The 19,169-nt window shown below is 58.9% G+C and overlaps 7 protein-coding genes across 7 annotated transcripts; 4 read left to right on the plus strand and 3 right to left on the minus strand.

Moving 5' to 3' along the window:
- Window positions 1-159: 159 nt before the first annotated feature.
- EHS24_001758 (uncharacterized protein) lies at window positions 160-2,233 on the plus strand (the record flags this gene model as incomplete). Its single annotated transcript, XM_028617521.1, has 8 exons — window positions 160-237; window positions 305-315; window positions 368-500; window positions 563-961; window positions 1,004-1,414; window positions 1,455-1,651; window positions 1,696-1,945; window positions 1,997-2,233. The coding sequence occupies 8 exons, from the start codon at window positions 160-162 to the stop codon at window positions 2,231-2,233; spliced, it is 1,716 nt and encodes a 571-aa protein (XP_028473984.1).
- A 168-nt stretch (window positions 2,234-2,401) lies between these two features.
- EHS24_001759 (uncharacterized protein) lies at window positions 2,402-4,485 on the minus strand (the record flags this gene model as incomplete). The annotated part of the gene is made up of 4 exons (XM_028617522.1): window positions 2,402-2,408; window positions 2,534-3,540; window positions 3,577-3,855; window positions 3,916-4,485. The coding sequence occupies 4 exons, from the start codon at window positions 4,483-4,485 to the stop codon at window positions 2,402-2,404; spliced, it is 1,863 nt and encodes a 620-aa protein (XP_028473985.1).
- A 511-nt stretch (window positions 4,486-4,996) lies between these two features.
- EHS24_001760 (uncharacterized protein) lies at window positions 4,997-10,031 on the plus strand (the record flags this gene model as incomplete). Its single annotated transcript, XM_028617523.1, has 10 exons — window positions 4,997-5,045; window positions 5,110-5,206; window positions 5,288-5,361; window positions 5,415-5,598; window positions 5,669-5,863; window positions 5,906-7,358; window positions 7,395-8,036; window positions 8,074-8,388; window positions 8,597-8,740; window positions 8,787-10,031. The coding sequence occupies 10 exons, from the start codon at window positions 4,997-4,999 to the stop codon at window positions 10,029-10,031; spliced, it is 4,398 nt and encodes a 1,465-aa protein (XP_028473986.1).
- Window positions 10,032-10,557: 526 nt separating this feature from the next.
- EHS24_001761 (uncharacterized protein) lies at window positions 10,558-13,432 on the plus strand (the record flags this gene model as incomplete). The annotated part of the gene is made up of 10 exons (XM_028617524.1): window positions 10,558-10,821; window positions 10,877-10,919; window positions 10,956-10,976; window positions 11,134-11,293; window positions 11,354-11,507; window positions 11,546-11,641; window positions 11,679-11,687; window positions 11,733-11,800; window positions 11,841-12,657; window positions 12,701-13,432. 10 exons carry the CDS (start codon window positions 10,558-10,560, stop codon window positions 13,430-13,432), a joined length of 2,364 nt encoding a protein of 787 aa, XP_028473987.1.
- Window positions 13,433-13,476: 44 nt separating this feature from the next.
- On the minus strand, window positions 13,477-15,046 carry EHS24_001762 (uncharacterized protein; the record flags this gene model as incomplete). The annotated part of the gene is made up of 4 exons (XM_028617525.1): window positions 13,477-13,584; window positions 13,641-14,467; window positions 14,521-14,949; window positions 15,001-15,046. 4 exons carry the CDS (start codon window positions 15,044-15,046, stop codon window positions 13,477-13,479), a joined length of 1,410 nt encoding a protein of 469 aa, XP_028473988.1.
- A 587-nt stretch (window positions 15,047-15,633) lies between these two features.
- On the plus strand, window positions 15,634-18,199 carry GEM1 (ERMES complex Ca(2+)-binding regulatory GTPase gem1; the record flags this gene model as incomplete). Its single annotated transcript, XM_028617526.1, has 8 exons — window positions 15,634-15,676; window positions 15,736-15,794; window positions 15,897-15,978; window positions 16,107-16,249; window positions 16,286-16,387; window positions 16,431-16,550; window positions 16,600-16,701; window positions 16,784-18,199. The coding sequence occupies 8 exons, from the start codon at window positions 15,634-15,636 to the stop codon at window positions 18,197-18,199; spliced, it is 2,067 nt and encodes a 688-aa protein (XP_028473989.1).
- A 291-nt stretch (window positions 18,200-18,490) lies between these two features.
- On the minus strand, window positions 18,491-18,964 carry EHS24_001764 (uncharacterized protein; the record flags this gene model as incomplete). The annotated part of the gene is made up of 1 exon (XM_028617527.1): window positions 18,491-18,964. One exon carries the CDS (start codon window positions 18,962-18,964, stop codon window positions 18,491-18,493), a length of 474 nt encoding a protein of 157 aa, XP_028473990.1.
- Between the last annotated feature and the right edge of the window lie 205 nt (window positions 18,965-19,169).

The following is a 19,169-nucleotide window of genomic DNA, read 5'->3' on the forward strand; positions in this document are numbered from 1 at the left end:
CGTGCAGACGCGCATACGCGCAGGTATGGTACCCCACATGGCCCAGTTCGGACGTCCTCCGACTTTGTCTCGTCGACGTTGCTGGGACGTTTATAACATTGCCGTGGGCACCTCACGCTAACCCCACTTGTGAGCATACCCCTCCTTCCATATCCAACCATGACCCAGAAGCAAACTGCCTTTATCCCTACGCGCGACATTGCAAAGAAGTGGTGGAAGAGCGCTGTCGTGTACCAAGTACGTCCAGTTCAATCCAGATGCAGCTCGCTTCTGTGGATGACCAGTCAATGCTGACAGCACCAAGGTCTACCCGGCGTGAGTCGTGTCCCTTAACTGACGGGACCTCGTCGCTGACCACGACGTCCAGCTCGTTCTACGACACCAATGGCGATGGTGTCGGTGACCTGAAGGGTGTCATTGCTAAGCTCGACTACCTCAAGGACCTCGGAGTCGATGCCATCTGGATCAACCCCATGTTCAAGTCGCCCCAGGGCGACATGGTGAGCTAAGTTCCACCCATACTGCAGCTAACGGCTAGGGCTATGACATCTCAGACTACCAGGACATTCACGAAGCGTACGGCACTGTTGCCGATGTGGACACGCTCATTGCCGAGCTGCACAAGCGCGACATGAAGCTCGTTCTCGACCTCGTGCCCAACCACACCAGCGAGGAGCACCCGTGGTTCCTCGAATCCAAGTCGTCCAAGACCAACCCCAAGCGCAACTGGTACTTTTGGCGCCCACCAAAGTATGATGCCGACGGCAACCGCAAGGAGCCCAACAACTGGGAGTCTGTCTTTGGCGGTCCTGCTTGGAAGTGGGACGAGTCAACCCAGGAGTACTACCTGCACATCTTCGACCAATGCCAGCCTGACCTCAACTGGGACGAGCCCGAGGTCCGCGAGGAGATGTACAGCATGATGCGCTGGTGGATCGACAAGGGAGCTGACGGCTACCGAGTGAGTTGAGCTGACTGCCATGGCAGTAGAACTGACCCGTAGATCGACGTCATTGGTCGTATCAGCAAGAACCAGGAGCTCCCTGATGCACCAGTGACCAACCCCGACAAGCCATACCAAGAGATCCGGCGTGCGGACGGGCCCCGGCTGCACGAGTTCCTGAAGGAGATGGACCGGGAGGTCATGTCCAAGTACGACAAGGACATTATGTCTGTTGGCGAGCTCAACCAGGTCGAGCCTGACCACATGCTCAAGTTTACTCACCCGGATAACCATGAAATCTCGATGGGCTTTACCTTTGACCACTGCAACATTGGTATCATTGGAACAGGCATGTGGCGCCACGTCGTGGGCCCCTACAAGCTCAGCGAGCTCAAAAAGACGTTCAGCAAGTGGCAAGGCGTTCGTGACATGGGGGCGTGGCACGCTCTGTACCTCGAGAACCACGACCAGGTGAGTAAGACACTTGCGCAGCTGCAGTCGCTAACAATAGCCCCGGAGTATCTCCCGCTGGACTAGCGACAAGCCCGAGTTCCGCTGGGACTCTGGCCGCCTCCTTGCCATGCTCGAGTGCACCCAGTTCGGCACGGTGTACATCTACCAGGGCCAGGAGATTGGCATGATCAATATTCCCGACGACTGGCCGCTGGAGGAATGGAAGGACGTCCAGACGGGCAACATTGTCAGGGAGTGAGTGAAGCAGCCACAAAGGTGCCAGCAGCTGACGCGCCCAGGTTCCGTGAGCGTGGCGAGGACGTCGAGCAGTGGACAAAGAAGGTGTACGCCAAGGCACGAGACAATGCCCGCAACCCCGTTCAGTGGAACTCTGAGGCCAACGGCGGCTTCTCGACGGGCACTCCTTGGATGCGTGTGTCCCCCGATTACCTCGAGTGCAACGTCGAGGCCCAGGTCAATGACCCCAACTCGCTGTTCTCGTTCTGGAAGACGCTCTTGGCCTTGCGCAAGGAGCACGAGGATGTATTGGTGAGGAGCCAGCTGCTATTTTGACCAACATCAGCTGACGGTTGTGTCCAGATTTACGGCTCTTACCGCGAGCTCACACCGGAGGATGAGCGCGTGTTCGCGTACCTGCGGGAGGAGAAGTTCCTTGTCGTCATGAACTTTACCGAGGAGACTGTCGAGTACGAGCTGCCAGAGAAGTATGCCACTTCCAAGCTCGTTGTGGGCACCCAGGACTCGTTCCCGGCGACCCTTGGCGCGACCGTGACCCTCCCTGCGTTCGCCGGTGTAATTTACGAAGTTGTTCAGTAATCTAGTCAGCAGTTCAGCAGAGAATGGAAATGCAAAGCCATGTCCCCATTGTTCCACGCATCAGACCATTGTCAGTGTTCGCGACCACAACATTGAGACAGCACTGCCGGTGTCACTTGTTGCGAGGTCGTAGCAGACTCAATGCCAACCAACAACACCAGACTATGCCTACAGGCTACAAGCATTCAAAAGTATCAACAAAACATGCAACTCGGAAGCGCCACCACCATACACGGGCATCAAGTCGTCTCCCCCAGACCAAGCATGCGCCTTACTTCCATCATCTCACCCGCCACGCACCCCTCAAAGTCAGCTTCATGGAGGTCCTCACGCATAGTCGCGTGGCCAAAGTCGATAATGAGCATGCGGCCCGCAGCCGAGCGGCGCCAGTGGCGCGGGGCAACGTCCCCGTGTATGACGCCTGCGTCGTGGATCTGCCGGTAGCGGGCTACGACCTCGAGCTTGTCGACGTGGGTCATCGTCTCGACATTGGTTGGCTCGGTGCGCTGCACGAGCGTGGCCCACAACTCGAGGGGCCCCGTAGGCGCAAGCGCCCACTGCTGAGAGTATGCCGATGCGGGCGCCATACCGCGGTAGGTGCCAAAGAACTGGGGCACCGCCTCCCCGTGCAGTGCCGAGAGAGGCCCGCCAAGCACGCGCGCCTCGTTTGCTAGATGGTATCTCACTGGAACCTCAAGCTCGGCAATGTGACTCGCCGAAAGCATCGTTGTCGAGTCTGCGTTTTGGCGCATCGCCTCGGAAAAGGGGAAAGACAGCTTGGCCGCGATAGGTGCCGCGGCGAGCGTCGCCGCGTACACGTCCGATGTACCGCCGCGCCCAAGGCCGCGAGAGATGGCCATCGTGGCCGTGGTGTCGGACACCGAGATGGGTGCAGGAGCGAGGGTACTTGGCGTCACCAGGTTTACGCACGCCTCAAGATCGCCGTTGTCGACTTTGGTGAGGACTACACCAGCGCTACTGGTGATATCGATCATGTCCAGTGAGTGCGGTCCCAGGACCTCGTCCACAAGCTCAATCGTGATCGAGCGCGGGAACGATTGACGAAGCAAATTCTGGCCCTCGCCAGGCAAGTTGGAAGAAGACTTGGAAGGACTGCTGTGCGAGGTAGACGGCGATGGGTTGAAGAAATGGGAGTTGGCTCTGCGCGAACAAGGCCTTGACCGCGGTATCGGCTCAGAGTCTAGGACGGCATACGCGCCCCGCTGATCTAGATCGCTACGGACCCCACTCGTGGGTGGTTCGTAGACTGAGTCGTAGGTTGAGCTCGAGACGCTATCGATGGCAGGCTGATGTTAGAATAGACCAATTAATAGTTGGCTCACGTCTGTGTGGAGTCCAGGTGCGGCGGCGGGTGTCACCCGTGCTGGTGGAACTGGAATGGGTGGTGGAAGCGGCCGAGAGTAATGTCCTGCCGGCAGCAGGCTCAACGCCAGCAGGTACCCGAATGGTGTCTTGAGGGGATCAAACGGTCCTGCTTGGTCCGCACAGGTCAGTCCCGTATCCAGGACGTTGACTCGATCCATCACGCGAAGGGGTAGCCAGGCGTTGCCATTGGTGAACGTTGAATACTGGATCTCACGCGAGGCCAGTTGCGTCCAGAGCTGGAGTAAGCAATATGTCTTGCGCATATGTGTTCGTTTAATGGGCCCCCATCTACTCACATGGAAGAGATGGCCGCCTACGAGGGTGTGGGGTGCCTCCCCAATCTTCACACCGATGGGCTGCTGGTGGGCGTTTTTGGAAACGAAGGCGTCTGGTGCGGCCTCTGGCATGTCACAAAGGATCATGCGGTCGCCGGCTGCTGACGAGGGCTTGATCTCAATAACAGTCACCAACTCGTCCCCCACTCGATACTCCACCCCTCGCCCACCACCGACGGATGTGGCGATCGTCCAGTTGCCCTCTGGTACGTCGCCAGGTGTAAAATGGGAAGCGTTCTGGATGATCGAGTTCACCGACTGAAAGTACAGAGCGTAGAGGTACTGCTGGGGGTTTACTTCCAGGTCAACACCACGGAGCACGCTGTCATTGGCTGCTTCAAGGTACACTGTCAGGCGGTTGCGCGTCCGATCGGATATGTCCACAACGCGTTGCAGGGCGGTTGCGAATCCATGGAGCAAAACGTTGGCAGGCTGGGCACCGAAACTGTGCGGGTAAGGCGAGTTAATCAACTTGCGCAATGTTGTCTCGCCGGGAACGGACGACGTCGTCGTCTGACTGCGCACAGTCATGTAGTGGACGTGCTGCGTGAAGACGCGGATGACATCGAGAACAGTCGGAGCATTCTGTCGTGACAAGAGGTCGGGGTGTATTTCGGCTGCCACTGTTGGGTATAGAACGTCGCACTTCCACAGAGCACCGGTGTCGCACCGTTGAGAGAAATAGTGGGAGCGAAGGGACTGTGCGAGAGAGAGTATGGGATGCGGCCAACTGTGAACCGAACCAAACAAGCAACATGCCGGCGCCAAGAGCGAGAGCGGTGCGCCGCCGCCTAAGAATGACGTGTTATTAAGATTCCGCCTCCGTCATCGCTTGGTTGACAACGGGCGCGCGCGTTCAGGCGGCGCGGGGCGTTGTGCGGCACCGTTGCTCTACTGGGGGTCTCATTGATCAACGAGCAGCAGCATTACTCTACATCGCCGCCTCGGCCGTCACCATCTGCCGAAGCTACCCTTCTCCCGCCCCCCTCGCCTTTCAACCTGCCCGACGCCGCCCTGGTCAATGCGATAACCAGCGTTCACCATGGCGGACATGATGGGGCCTGAACCGTGGTCCTGGGACGAAGAGGGCGGTAGGTTGATCCTCACGACTGGGCATTTTCAGTCTCTATTCGAGTCACTAACATGCCCGCGCAGACCTCTGCCGCGTCTGCAGAAGCGAAGCCGAAGAGTCCAAGCCTCTCATATATCCCTGCAAGTGCTCGGGTTCCGTGCGATATGTCCATTCGGACTGGTGCGTAAACATGCCGAGTGGTGTCGTCGCCGCTTTGCCACTCGGTGCTCGTCTCAGTCACACGAGCTGATAACGTCGTAGCCTCCAAGAATGGCTGTCCCATAGCAGGAAGCGTTACTGCGAGATCTGCGGGCACCATTACACGTTCACCAAAGGTATGTTACTGGCCCAAGACGGTGCACATTGGTGCACATTGGCTGACTGGCAGTCTATCCTTCCTCCCTTCCCTCCGCCATCCCGGCCATCGTTTACATTCGTCAGTCGCTCCTGGTGGCCGGACGCCTCACCTGGCGCGTACTCCGCATCTGTCTGGCCATTGTCAGCTGGCTAGTGTTTCTACCCTGCATCACAATGTGCACGTTGTGGTTCATTATCCTCATGGCAAACTACCTGTGAGTCGAACGAAGCAAGAAGCTAAGAAGAAACCCCTGGGGTCCGTGGATCTGTGCTCATCGTTTCTAGCACATCGCCAAGTATCGCATACGGCATCCACAATGTGGTCGCAGATAGCTACGAGGATCTCACTGCAAGTGACAACTCCACTTGGACCTCGGCGAACGCCACGGGCCGCGAGCGCGTTCTGGGCGCCATTGCGACCAACGGCACATACAACGTCCTTTCTGGGTTGGGTGATCGTCTCGTAGACGAGAGCAAGAAGTGGGTCAAGTCAGTCATATGAGATGTAACTGACTGGGATAGCCTTGTGGCCTTTGTTTTCCGCGGCCAGATTGTGGCCATGTCTATCGCAGCCGGCCTGATCGGCTTGATCCTTCTTCGAGAATGGATCGGGCAGCTCGACTGGAACACGCGTGTGGTTCCTGACGAAGAAGGAGAGCCAAAGCTCGAGGACTGGGTTTTCCGCAACGGCCAGGCTCTACGCTTTATCGATTATGAGCACAACCACTTTGCCACTGTACCCGGCACACATGTCGACGGCACCGCCAGCGACAGGGCCGACAACGCAGACGCGGACACCGTGGTCGAGGTGCGCACGGATGAGAATGACGACCAGTCCACCGACCATCCGGTCCGCCCTGTTCCTGCTGGTGTTCATGTGGACTATACACCCCCCGAGCAGCAGCTCGAGACCCCCACCGTCGACGGCGCAGACGCCATAGCGGAGGAGCTGCACGCTGCGCCCGTCCCGGATTTCCATGACTGGCGGGACGTGCCTCTCGAGTCAATGCCCGAGGACCTGCGCGATCTGGTTCACGAGATCCAGGAGCGCGATAGGGAGCGCCAGCCTGGCCCATCGTCACGACCATCTGCCGACGTACCGGTCGACGTACCGGTCGACGCAGTCGGAGGCAGCCCCGGTCCTTCTTCGCCTAGGCGTCCAGGCATGGTCTGGGCACGAGGGGTGTCCGATTTCTCGGAGTTGACCGAAACGACCGATGGGCACCTCACAAGCCGAGGAATCATCCCTCACGTTGCAGGTGATGTGAGCCCGATGGGACACAGCTACTCCCCAGAAGGCGTGCAGCAGCAGCACCGGCAGGCAGACGACGAGGTCTTACAAACGGTGATCAACACAGGCAGTGGCCCTGAGGCTTCGCCTGATTTCCGTCGTGCCTCCGATCCCGTTCTCGACTCTCCCCCTATTGAGCGTGTGGAGCGCCTATATGGCTCGCAAGGGGTACCCGTCCAGCTACACCCAGACGACTCGCCATTGGCAACCGTTGGGCCTGACACTGATCGTGGCATGGGAGTGCTGTTGGAACAGCATGAGGAGCAACATGAAGAGCAACATGAGGAGCAACATGAGGAGCTGCCCAACGAATTCGACTCTGATTCGGGTTCTGGGCCCATCAACACGCCGCCGACGGTAGACCTTGCACGCACAGACACCGAGTTGGAGGATCTCGACACGGATGCTGACGCAGAGGGCGATGGCGATGGAGATGGGGACCGAGATGATGGTGATGATGGGGATGATGGAGATGATGGGGACGCCGACCCCGAGGAGGATGACGACCCGATTCCCGATCCCATCCAGGCGGCCGAGCGTCTCGCAGAGTTTATGGAAATTGACGGCGTTGGCGTCGATATTCCTCCAGAGGACGACGACGACCGTCCACTCGACGCCGATGACTGGGATGGCATCTTCGAGGTCGTTGGATTCATCGGCCCTCTTACTGGTCTGCTGCACAACGTGAGTTGGTCGCCTGTTACCAAGCTAACGCTGCAGCACATCTTCGTCAGCTTTTCGATGGCCCTCACGCTCCTCGTTCTTGTCGGTCTTCCTATCATCATTGGCAAGATTGTTCTGTCCACCGACATTATCCGCTTGGCCCGCGACGCATTCGTTGGCTCCACTTGGATCATCGCTATTTGCGTGGACGCTATTCTGGACTTTCTCGCTACCATTGTCACCGATTTCCTCACAATTCCTCGTCTTCTTGCCAAGTCCGCCGTGGACTGGATTGTCAAGTCTTTCGGTCTTCCCCCTCTCGAGTTGAACACGTTCGACCAGTTCAACCCTTTCAACCTGACTTCCCAACTTTTTGGAACCCCGGGCAACGGTAGCAGTCTCATGGCCGTCAACGTCACTTCAGAACTGCCACCCGTCGTGGATGCTGCTGCCGCCAAAGTCCTGAACGCCTTTGAGCTTGTCGGTGGCGCCTCGTATGGCGTGTACAAAACAATGCGCCTTGTCTACATTTGCATTGCCGCCTCTCCCGACGCTGTCGACCAGTTCTGGTGCCTTCTCGTGGGCTACGTGTCCGTGACCATCGGTATCGTCTGCATCGCCGTCGCGGATGCGGCCAACCTTCTGCAGCTTTCCGACAGCTTTGTGGAGAAGGCCCGTAACGTTCAAGTGTTCATGAAGGTGCGTTGACTCCTTTTTGCTCTTTGCTAACCGTCAGGTCATCTTCTTCATGACACTGGAGATTGTCGTCTTCCCACTATTTGTGGGCTTCATTATCGACGTCAGCATTCTGGGCCTATTCGGCCAAACCCTTGGCAACCGCCTCGAGCGACTGGCGGTCCGCCCCTTTGGGACTCTCTTCGTCGGTTGGCTCACGGGAACAATCTTCATGTTCTCCTTTGCCACATTCCTGGCACACGTCAGGACCATCTGCCGCAAGGGTGCGCTGTACTTTATTCGTGACCCCTCGGACCCCTCCCATTCTCCCGTCAAGGACATCATGGAGCGTCCTGCCATGGCCCAGATCCCAAGGGTGAGTCGGACGGTTGGACCCCGACCATGACGCTGACTCGCTAGCTTGCAATCTCCGCCTGCATGTACTCGCTGGTCGTATTTTCGGTCTGCGGAATGGTCCCTGCCCTAATCTCGTCGCTGGGCTACGTTAGCAGCTCCTGCAAGAACTTCCTTCCTCTCCATCTTGAACAGTGGGTTGCGAGTCTGTCGCTCTACTGACCTATCAGGCGCCCCCTGTCGTCTGTACCCTTCGACCTGCTGTTCCTCCACCTCATCCTGCCGCCGTCGTGGGAGGGGCTCCGCGTGTATCACCGTCTGAAGAAGGGACTCAAGGTCTGGTGGGACTACACTGTCCGCTGGCTTTCCCTGTCGTCTCTAATTCTTGGTCCCGACACGCACCCCGGGCCCCAATCCAAGAGGGCGAGGATGACATGGTTGATCATTGATGCCGTTTGCCAAGCTCTTTTCGGCCATTACGACAACCGTGCTACACGTGCGCGTGTGCCCAACAATGACCGCGTCGAACTGCTTCCCCTCACCGAGCGCCGCCGCGAGGGCATGTTTATTGCCCTAGACCACAAGGGCTCCCCCATGACTGAGGCCGACAAGAGTCGTCTCCTCCGTCAGGACCGTGCTGCTCGCCGCGCCGGCCGTAACCCGCTCAAGGACTACACCGTTGTTACGCTCCCCGACTACTGGCGTACCCGAGTCCATGTCCTGCTTGCGCTCGGACTGCTGTCTGCAAGTGCCGTTACTGCCGCGCTCTTCTTCATTCCGCTCGCTGTCGGCCGCCTGGCTACTAGCCTTCTCGTTGACGCCCCCATCTTTGATGGCTACAACTGGCTCGTCGGAGGCTACGTCTGCTGGGGATCATACTCTCTGGGTAACAGCACCAAGAAGCGTATTGTGCAATGGAGCCGCGCTGGCCGTCTCCGTCGTTCGCAGACGTCCACTCGCTTCAAGCGCGGGGTCTTCAACGCAGCGCGCTGCGCATACTCGGTCTTTACGCTTTACTTCCTCCTCCCTCTCCTCGTCGGCGTCAACTTTGAGCTCTTCATCTCCCTTCCGGCACGCTACGGCTTTTCCAGCGAGCTCACCCCCGTTCTCCATATCTGGGACGCGTGGGCGATGGGCACCGCCATGATCTCCATGTACGTTGGCGCTGTCGGCTTTGCCGGTCACGAGGAGCACGGTCCCGACCTGCCGTTCGGCCAACGGTTCCGCGACGCATTCAGGCGTCCCCTGCGACAAAAGTTCAAGACGGTCAACCGCTTCCTCTTGCCGATCGCGCTCTACCTCGTCGTCCCAATTGTTCTCCCCTGGGTCTTCCTCCTCAGCATGTGCACTGGCTTGAAGCTTATGGGTGTTCCCTTGCCGAACGTCGACAACAGCTGGGCTTTCCGCATGATGTACCCCGTCACATCTGCGGGAATGCTCATGCTGGCATCGTGGCGTGTTATCTCGGAAATTCTCCATCGCATTCGCCAATGGATGATTGACGCCGAGTACGTCCTCGAGGAGCGTGTGGAAAACTATGACCCCGCGGACGAGGACACTGCCCTTCCTGAGGTGACGGTCCTCGGGCCCGGAGGAGTTGTCCAGCGACTCGTCCCAGGCCCAGACGAGGATGACTGGGAGGACGTGGAGGTCATGGCCGAATGAGCCGGAGGACGGTAGAGGGAGAATGGTTAGAGTCAAACCAGTGGAGAGAGTAATGGCATGTCGCCACCAACACACAAACAACAACCCAACAAAACCCCCGCAACCCACCCTGCATTGTATACCCCTTCCTTCCCCCCTCTCTCCTTTTTGTGATTTGCGTCACTTGCCCCATTGTATAGGTGTCAGCTACTGTCTATTCACTTCTTAATAAGACACGAGTCGGCGCGATGTATGACCCTTTGGGAAGAAGCAGATACCGGTGCGTAAATGAATGTTGTACAAGAAGCGTACAAGGCGTGGAAGGCACATGATGCCGTTGGCCGTTGGACCGTGATGACATTTTGCGGAGACCCCGCATTCCGCTAGTGGTGAGTGACCGGCCCTGCACCGATCGGGCGACGACGACAGCACCGAATTGTTGTCATCCTGGTACACTCTTCTTCATCTCACACCAACTCATAGTCACGCCCACTGGCCACTGGCAATTCCTGTTCGTTTATTTTGCCTCCACTTCACTTCCGTTGCCATGTCTGTCAACGTCCCATTACTCGCCTTCAACGACGTCTACCGCGTGGCCCAACGATGGGTAGCGCAGCCCGGTTCGCCAGAGGACCCAGCAGCGGCTGAGGGCGCGGAGATCACTGTGGGCCAGTACGCAGAGCTCATCTACGAGCTGCGCGACAAGTGGAACACGCAGTCGGACGGCAAGACCAAAGATGGACTGGTCCTGTTCGCTGGCGACGTGTTCAGCCCCTCGGTCGAGAGCAGCGTCACGCGCGGCAGTCACATGGTGAGTGGTGATGGTCGGGGATGAGTAGAGGGGCGTGAGAGCTAACAACACCCAGGTGCCCGTGTTGAATGCCCTCAAGGTCGACTGTTCCGTCACAGGTACGTGTCGCAGTCAAAGACCTTGCTGACACCCAGGCAACCACGATTTCGACTTTGGTACGTCCGTGGCGCACGAGGTCCCCGATGGCGTGTGCAAGCCGAGCCGGCGGCCGGCGGCAGAACGCCATACAAGGTCGCGCGCGACATACCCAGCGCGTGTTCTCGCGCGGTGGAGGTGGTCCATCTGAGAATACTTGTCCTGACGGGTTCACAGGTTATCCACACATGACAAAGCTCATAGGAGCGACGCACTTTCCATGGCTCCTCAGTAACGTCATTGACGCGGACACGGGCAAGACGCCTGTGCCGCTGCAAAAGTACTGGGTGACGGAGCGGTGCGGTGTGCGGATTGGTGTTATTGGACTTGTGGAAGAGTGAGTCTGGCTGGGCCTGGGCCTGGGCCTGGGGGAGTGATCGTTTTTGACACTTGGCAGAGACTGGATCGCGACCATTCCCAGTTGGCCAGAGAACTTCCGCTACAGGCAGATGAAGGAGGTCGGCATCGAGCTGTCCAAGGAGCTGCGTGACCCACAGGGACCCCACCGCGTCGACATTATCATTGCCCTCACCCACTGCCGTATCCCCAACGTAGGTTCAAAATCCGTCTACGCTTCTGACCTACTCAGGATATTCGACTCTGCAACGAGCTCGGCGCCGTGTCGGACCGACCTGGTGTGGAGAATGAGCACGGCGTGGATCTTCTTATTGGTGGTCATGATCACGTAGGTGTTCTGCTTGTTGCAACGCTGACGTGCTTAGGTTTACTACGTAAGCTGAATACCCCTGGCCGACAGCTAACGACAGATTGGAAAGGGAGCACAGTCGTGGGATGGCTACACCGGCCAAGGAAAGGCTGGCACTGAGCAGGACAAGGGTTGCCGGTGGGTCAATGGAAGCTAGATGGGTATCGCTAACCACCAGCCTTATCAAGAGTGGCACCGACTTCCGCGACCTGTCCTCTGCCAACCTGGAACTGTCTCCCCCGAACCCCAACGCCATCCGCCGGCGTACCATTGCCACCTTGACGGGTAAACACCACTACGTCATCCCCTCGTCCCCAACCTGCCCCGAGGTCGACCATCTCGTCGAGAGCCTGCTGGCGACCGTCAACAAGACTCTCAAGCACCCCGTCTGCTACACCCTTCTCCCCCTCGACGCGCGTTCCGAGCTGGTGCGCACTCGCGAGAGCGGGCTGGGCGACTGGGTTGCCGACGTGCTCTTGCATGCGTATGACGAGAGCTTGATCGAGGGCAACAATGTCGAGTTTGAAAAGGAAAAGGACGGTGCGGCTGCATCCAACGAGGGCGGCTGTGGTGCGGACGCCGTCATCCTGTGTGGCGGTACTCTGCGCGGCGACTCACGCTACGGTCCTGGTACTGTCACCTTGGGCGACATTCTCGAGATTTTCCCCTTTGACGACGCGGTCGTGTGTCTCGAGATTGATGGCAAGGGTATCTGGGACACAATGGAGAGTGCTCTCAGCCGCTGGCCCGCTCAAGAGGGCCGATTCCCCGTCGTGTCCGGCATGGCTGTTGAGTGGGACCACCGCAAGCCGCCTGGCCAGAGGGTCAACTCGATCCACCTCACTGTCCAGCAGTGCGAGCACCTTGAGGATCCTTCGCCCGACATGGTCCAGTTTGCCGACGGCCCAGACGGGACACGTATCGAGGTCCAGAAGTCGTCCCTCATCCTCGGAGAGGAGATTAAGAACGAGCAAGGAGGAAGGACATACCGTATCGTAAGTGATCACAATACCGGCACTTGCTGACAACACATCTCAGATCACTCGCGAATACATGGCGGAAGGGTTTGACGGCTTTGAAGCCCTCAAGAATCGCAAGTTTATCATTGACCACGAGAACGGCCAGACGATGAGCAGCATCATTCGCTCGTTCCTCCTCGGCTCGTCGTACATCTACAGGCACAAGCAACTCGTTGTCGCGCACCACGACTATCTCTCAAGCAAGACGTTTGACGTCCTCAAGCGCGCGTATGACCAGCACCATTCACCCGTGTCCTCGGTCGTATCGTCGCCAGCCAAGGCCCTCGTGGTCACGGACCCGCCTACCGTCGAGATCCATGTGGAGACCGAATCGACCTCGGTCGAGCTCTCCCAGACTGGCGATGCCTGGGCCGCGCTGCGCCGGCACATTGTCCACCACGACTGGGTCAGTATTCGCGACGCACTCCATGTGGCCAAGCACGAGCACATGGCCGACGTTGACCCGTGCGAGGGCGACAAGTTGAGGCACTTGGGCAGCCGCGCACCCTCGGCAGTCCCCAGCCGTTCAGCGACGCCCACGCCGATCAGCACGGCGCCGACGAGCACACTGGCCAGCACGCTGGCGAGCGAACGGCCAAGCAGGACTGCCACGCCGTCCCTCAACACAATCGGACTAGACAACAAGCGCCGCGCAGAGCTCAAGGCGCTAGACGAGAATGTGGCCATTATCTGTCCCCTCGTGGATGGACGTATGCGCGATATCGCTGAGCCCGACCACCCGGACTGGTAGACGCTCTCTTGTAGTGCACGTGAATGCCCCATGCATAAACAATATTAGATCTCCTTCCACCCGGCGCTGTCGACTCCACGGCCGCCTCCCAGACCTGCGCTGACGAGACCGAGGCCAAACACTGTAATGTGGGCCGTGACAGCCATGCCGAGCTGTATACGTCAGCGTGTTGGGTTTTCTTCCGGCCACAGTTCCATTTGCCACTTACACCACGGTAAAGCTGTCCGACGCCTGACAACCACCCTCCTTCGTCCTTCTCGCTCATGCGGCGCTTACGCGGCGCAGACGTTTCCTCGGTGACGATACGCCACATGGCCTCGACGACGCCGATGTAGTCGCGTTCACGGAGTCGCACGACCGAGCGAATCTTCTTGGACTCGCCGTCGGAGCGGGACTGGAGCTGAAGACGGCGACGGACCGTCTCGATGGGCAGGATGACGAGGATGGCAGCGATGTTGAGACCCAGGTCGGCCATCGAGTAGCTGATGGGCGCGAGGTCGGGCGAGATGCCAAAGTACCGCTCAATGATGAGCGGGATGGACAGCGTCATAAGCGGGCGGATGGTGTGTTCCAGCAGAGTGGGGATGAGCAGGTTGGCGTGCAGGTACAGTCCGGCAATACCGCCTTCCTCTGTGATGGCGCGGCGCAGGAGGGTGAGGCTGCTGGGCGTGCTGGGCAGGTTGGCCGGCATGACGATCAAGCGCGTGCGCAACATCTCCAGTGGAGAGATGAGGAACTGGGTCACGGCGTGCGAGGCCACTTGGATCGCGAGCGGGACGACCGGGTGCGGCAGGGCCGTGAGGGGGAAGTCGAGCGGGAGAGAGGTGCCACTCGACGGAACGGCAGTGTACAGGATCGCGTGGATCGAGGGCTGCAACACTGTAGACAGGACGGCGTGGACAGTCGCCACGACCTGGCCCTTCCACAGTGCCGGGAGGCCCTCGGACGGTGTCGCGCGGATGCGACGGATCATACCCCACACGCCATTACCGCGTGAGATGTCTGGGTCATCCTTGAGTAGCCACGAGGGGGAGGCTACAGCAGAGTCAGTCATACTCCAAGACTCCAGCCTATTCCTCGCCACTCACGGTCATCGAGATAGCCCGACGCGTCGGGTGCAGGAGGCGGAGGCGGCACAAACGTGTTCGACGGCGCCTCGAGGCGGTCGGAAAAGTACACATCGGCCTCGTCCGGGTTACTCAGTGCGTCGTCCTCGGCTCCCCAGTCCCGGTGCTGTTGTGTGCTTGTCACGGCGTCGGTCTCGAGCGGCGCGTACTTCTTCCTTGGCCGGTACTCCACCTGGAGCAGTGTCTTTCCCACCTCAAACGGCATGCCCATTGCCGTGGTCAGGAACTGGGAGGCAAACATCTGGACAGGGCCCGGAAGACCAAAGTCCACCATATCGTCGTCTTCGGGCGTGAAGGGGGTGGGGAGGTGCGCGGGCGGGGCTGGGGCCGGAGCGCTTGCGGGCGGCGACACCGTGGGGGGAAGGAAGACCCATTCCTCCGCCGGCGGCGCTGACGCGTCAGAATAACGTGTTGGATGGGTTCATGGCAGAGTGTACCTACTGTACAGTCCGCGGACAGAGGTTGGACGCGACGAGCCCGAGCTCATGGTGGTGATCTAGCTGGTGGCGGGATAGTTGGGCGAAAGCAAGACACGGCGCTGTGGGGGTTGTTGAAATGTGGTGTGTACCTCGCGGGGGTGAGCCGAGTGGTGTGTTGTTTATCTGTTGGTGTGGGTGCACGCCAGTGTCGTATGCACAAAGATAGAGTTAGTTGTTATGCACGTCGAAGAGAGACACGGATTGTTGTTGAATGGAACTGGGTGGCTCGATGTTGCCAGCAGCATAGCAGCACCCACAGAGCCCTCAGCTGCCTGTGGGCCATCTGTCTCCGTCCGCTCGCCGCCGCGTCGCCTCTTCGGCACCAATCGCGTCGGACCATTAGTGTCTGTTGGGCATTCTTTTCAGAGCCATCACAATCCACACATCAGTCTTCAATACACTTTCTCCCACGCATACCCACAGCTCGCCCACAGCGCACACGCACCACCCCCATCTCCCCCCACGCTTCTCTCGAACCACCCACTCCGCCGTACACACCGGCCCACACCCCCCGCTTCCAACGCGCGCGTTCGGCGCCGTTTCGCTCGACGCCGCGCTCGGACCTCACAGCCCCGACCTCGTCTTGCCGCCCGAGATGCCGCGACGGGAACTCGTCCGCATCGTGCTTGTCGGCGACGGTGCGTACCAACCTCCATCCCTCAGTAGAAGGGACCCGCCGTGCTTACACAGACCGCAGACGGCGTCGGCAAGAGCTCGATCATCACATCTCTCATCAAAGAGTCGTTTGTGCCCAACGTGAGTATGCCAAGCTCCATTCCCTGTGCGCGTAAGGGGGTAGTACGATACCAACAACGGCTGCACCGCCGAGAGGCTTGAGCTGATGCCCACGTCACGCAGGTTCAACATGTCGTCCCAGAGGTCACCATCCCACCAGAGGTTACTCCGGAGAACGTGACTACCTCCATTGTGGACACATCATGTACGTGCTTCCATTGTGTATCGGAGCAGTGCGGAGCTCCGAGAGTGAGACAACCTTCGATGCTCTGAGCGCGAGAACCGCTCCACGCCAGCTGTGTATCCAATACGACACCGTTGCTGACTCTCCAGCCGACCCCCGCTCGCGTCCACACCTGCTGTCGCAGCTTGGCCGCGCCCACGTCATCTGTCTGGTGTACTCAATCTCCGAGCCGTCCAGCTTTGACCGTGTGGCCGAGTACTGGCTGCCTCTGTTCCGCAAGGAGGGCATCAATGTGAGCTGAATGTATCAGTTGGAAGCTGACGTCCAGGTCCCCGTTATCCTTGTTGGAAACAAGATTGACCTGCGCGGCGGCGAGGTCACAAACCAGGCGCTCGAGGAGGAGGTTGCGCCACTCATGCGCGAGTTCAAGGTGAGCTGTTGCTGTGGAGGCCGAGAAGCTAAACATCACACAGGAGGTCGAGACTGTGGTCGAATGCAGTGCGCTGCTCCCCCTGAATGTTTCCGAGGTCTTCTACTTCGCCCAAAAAGCTGTTCTTCACCCAACAGCACCTCTCTACGACTCGCGCGAGCACGTGGGTACCTGCAAGGTTACCAGCGCAGACTGCTGACATTTGCCGGTAGATCCTCAAGCCCAAGTGTCTCGAGGCATTGAAACGCATCTTCAAGATCAGCGACGTCGACAAGGACGGCTTGTTGAATGCTGTCGAGCTGAACCAGTTCCAGGTGGGCACTCGTCGGAAACCCTATCTCTCTCCCATAAGGGTTTGGGTAATCTTGCGGAGGGATAAACTAACAAGTTCTACAGCAGCGATGCTTCTCGACTCCTCTCCAGACACAAGAACTGGAAGGTATCCTCGATCTTGTGCGCGCGTACGACCCAGCATCCGTCCTGCCATTACCCTCTCCGTTGACTGCACCAAACACACCCCTGCACGAAGGCGACCCATGGCCCAGCCATATGTCTCCGACGCCGGAGGGTCTCACAGAGCTCGGGTTCCTGTACCTGCACACCATCTTTATCCAGCAGGGTCGAATGGAGACAACATGGACCGTGTTGCGACAGTTTGGCTATGGCGAGTCGCTCGACCTGCGTGAAGACTTCCTGTCCCCTCGCTTTGATGTTCCTTACGACTGCTCCGTCGAGCTGAGCCACCTGGGCAACCAGTTCCTCACCGATATTTTCGAGGCGTACGACAAGGACAATGACGGCGCTCTGTCCCCCTCTGAACTGGACGACCTGTTCTCCACGTCGCCCGGAAACCCATGGCGCGCACAGGGCTTCCCCGACACGACCATCACAGACGACCAGGGCCGCGTGACTCTCCAGGGCTGGCTCGCACAGTGGTCCATGACTACCCTCCTCGACCCAAAGCTCACACTCAACTACATGGCCTACTTGGGCTTTTCGTCTTCACCTGCCGCGGACCTGCCGTGCGTTGCAGCTGTCAAGATTACCCGCCCGCGCAAGGCCGACCGTCGCGCTAAAAAGGTCACGCGCAACGTGTTCTTGTGCTACGTCCTTGGCGCAACAGGGTCCGGCAAGACGTCGCTCCTGCGCTCGTTTGTGCACAAGGGGTTCCGCGGTGGCGAGGACGGCATGTCAGCGTATGAGCCGACTACAAAGGTGCTTTCAGTGGTCAACAGCGTCGAGATTGAAGGTGCCGAAAAGTACCTTGTCCTCCAAGAGTTTGGATCAAAGTATGAGTCTGAAATGCTCCGCAACACCAAGCGTCTCGACCAGGCAGACGTCCTCATCTTCATCCACGACTCGAGCGACACAAATTCGTTTTCATACATTTCCAACTTGCGTCAGCAATACTCCCTCGACCACATCCCTTCCATCTTTGTCGCCACCAAGTCTGACTGCGATCTGGCGCAGCAGCGCCACGAAGTGCAGCCAGACGTCTACTGTCGTCGGCTGGGTCTTCCGGCCCCGCTGGCTGTGTCGGCGCTCTCGGGGCCCCTGCCCAACCTGTGGGTGGCCATCACGCGCGTTGCGCTCTCGCCACAGTCATACACGCCCCGAGGACCCAGTTCGGCCCTCAGTTCAGCGCAGAGGATGCGCTCGTTGGCACTGTATAGCTTGGGAGCGAGCAGCATTGTCGCGCTGGCCGGCGTGTGGATGCGGTACCAAGGGTACACGCTCAGGGGGGTATGGGGCTGGATCGCAAGGACGACGGGGATCTTTGCAACGACAGGGGGCGGGGGTACGTCGAGGTGAACGGCGGGGGGCGTGGGCGTGGGAGAGGGATGTCGTGTGTGTGAGGTGAAGTGTGGTGTAGTGTGAAAGTAACGAGGCAGCAAAGGCGCTTGCTGTGGTCTCCCACCTGAAGACTGTACGCGGAGACCCGAATTGCCCTGCCGTAGACAAAGCATATGATTCCAATGCACTAATACCATCTTTTCCAAGCGAGCTACAGTGGTGCATGGTGTTTGGTGCATGGTCGGGCGTGCCAGAGAGGTGATACAAGGGGGTGCATGAAACGTCCTTTATACATGTACAATGCCGGCACTAGAAACCCTCGCCGCTGTCCTCGGTCTTGTGCTTGTCAGGCTGCAACGCCGCCAAGGTCGCCTCGTAGTCCTTGCCGAACAGGTCGTTGAACATGGCCGGAATCAGCTCGTCGGCCTCGAGGCCCGCGCCGTCGGGCTTGCTGTTGTCCAGGAGCCGCTGGAGGATGGCGTCTTCGAGGTCGTTGTCGTTGGGGCTAGTGTTGGTGCTTGCGCTCATGTCCAAGGACTTGGTTATGGAGTCGGTTGGGTCCGAGGGCTTGTGTGCATCGTCGGGCATGCTTGAGGACTGGGCCTTGGTATCTGGTTCGGGCGAAGAGGGTTGCGTGAGCTGCGTTGACGCCCCGGTGGTGTCCTTTGGGACGCTGGAACTTGTGCCAGGAGTCGTGGGTGTGGGAACGTCTGTACCAAGACGAGCTACAGTCAGACGGTGGCAGTGCGAAAAGGAAAGCATACCCTCGGTTCCCTCTGCCATGATGACACGCAAACTGGAGGATGTGAAAGGTGGGAGCTGAGAAGATGGTTGATGGACAGAGAAGTCAATAACACCTCCACTCAGCACCACCTCCACCGCTCACGGATGCAAACTGGAGCAGCGAACGCAGCGCCCGGTGTGCTGTGGCAAGTGTATAGGCGCAGATCTTGCAGTTTGATCCACTCTTAGCAGGACAGGCATTCCC

This window comes from Apiotrichum porosum (genome assembly GCF_003942205.1).
Source record: "Apiotrichum porosum strain DSM 27194 chromosome Unknown scaffold_11, whole genome shotgun sequence".
Lineage (NCBI taxonomy): Eukaryota > Fungi > Basidiomycota > Tremellomycetes > Trichosporonales > Trichosporonaceae > Apiotrichum > Apiotrichum porosum.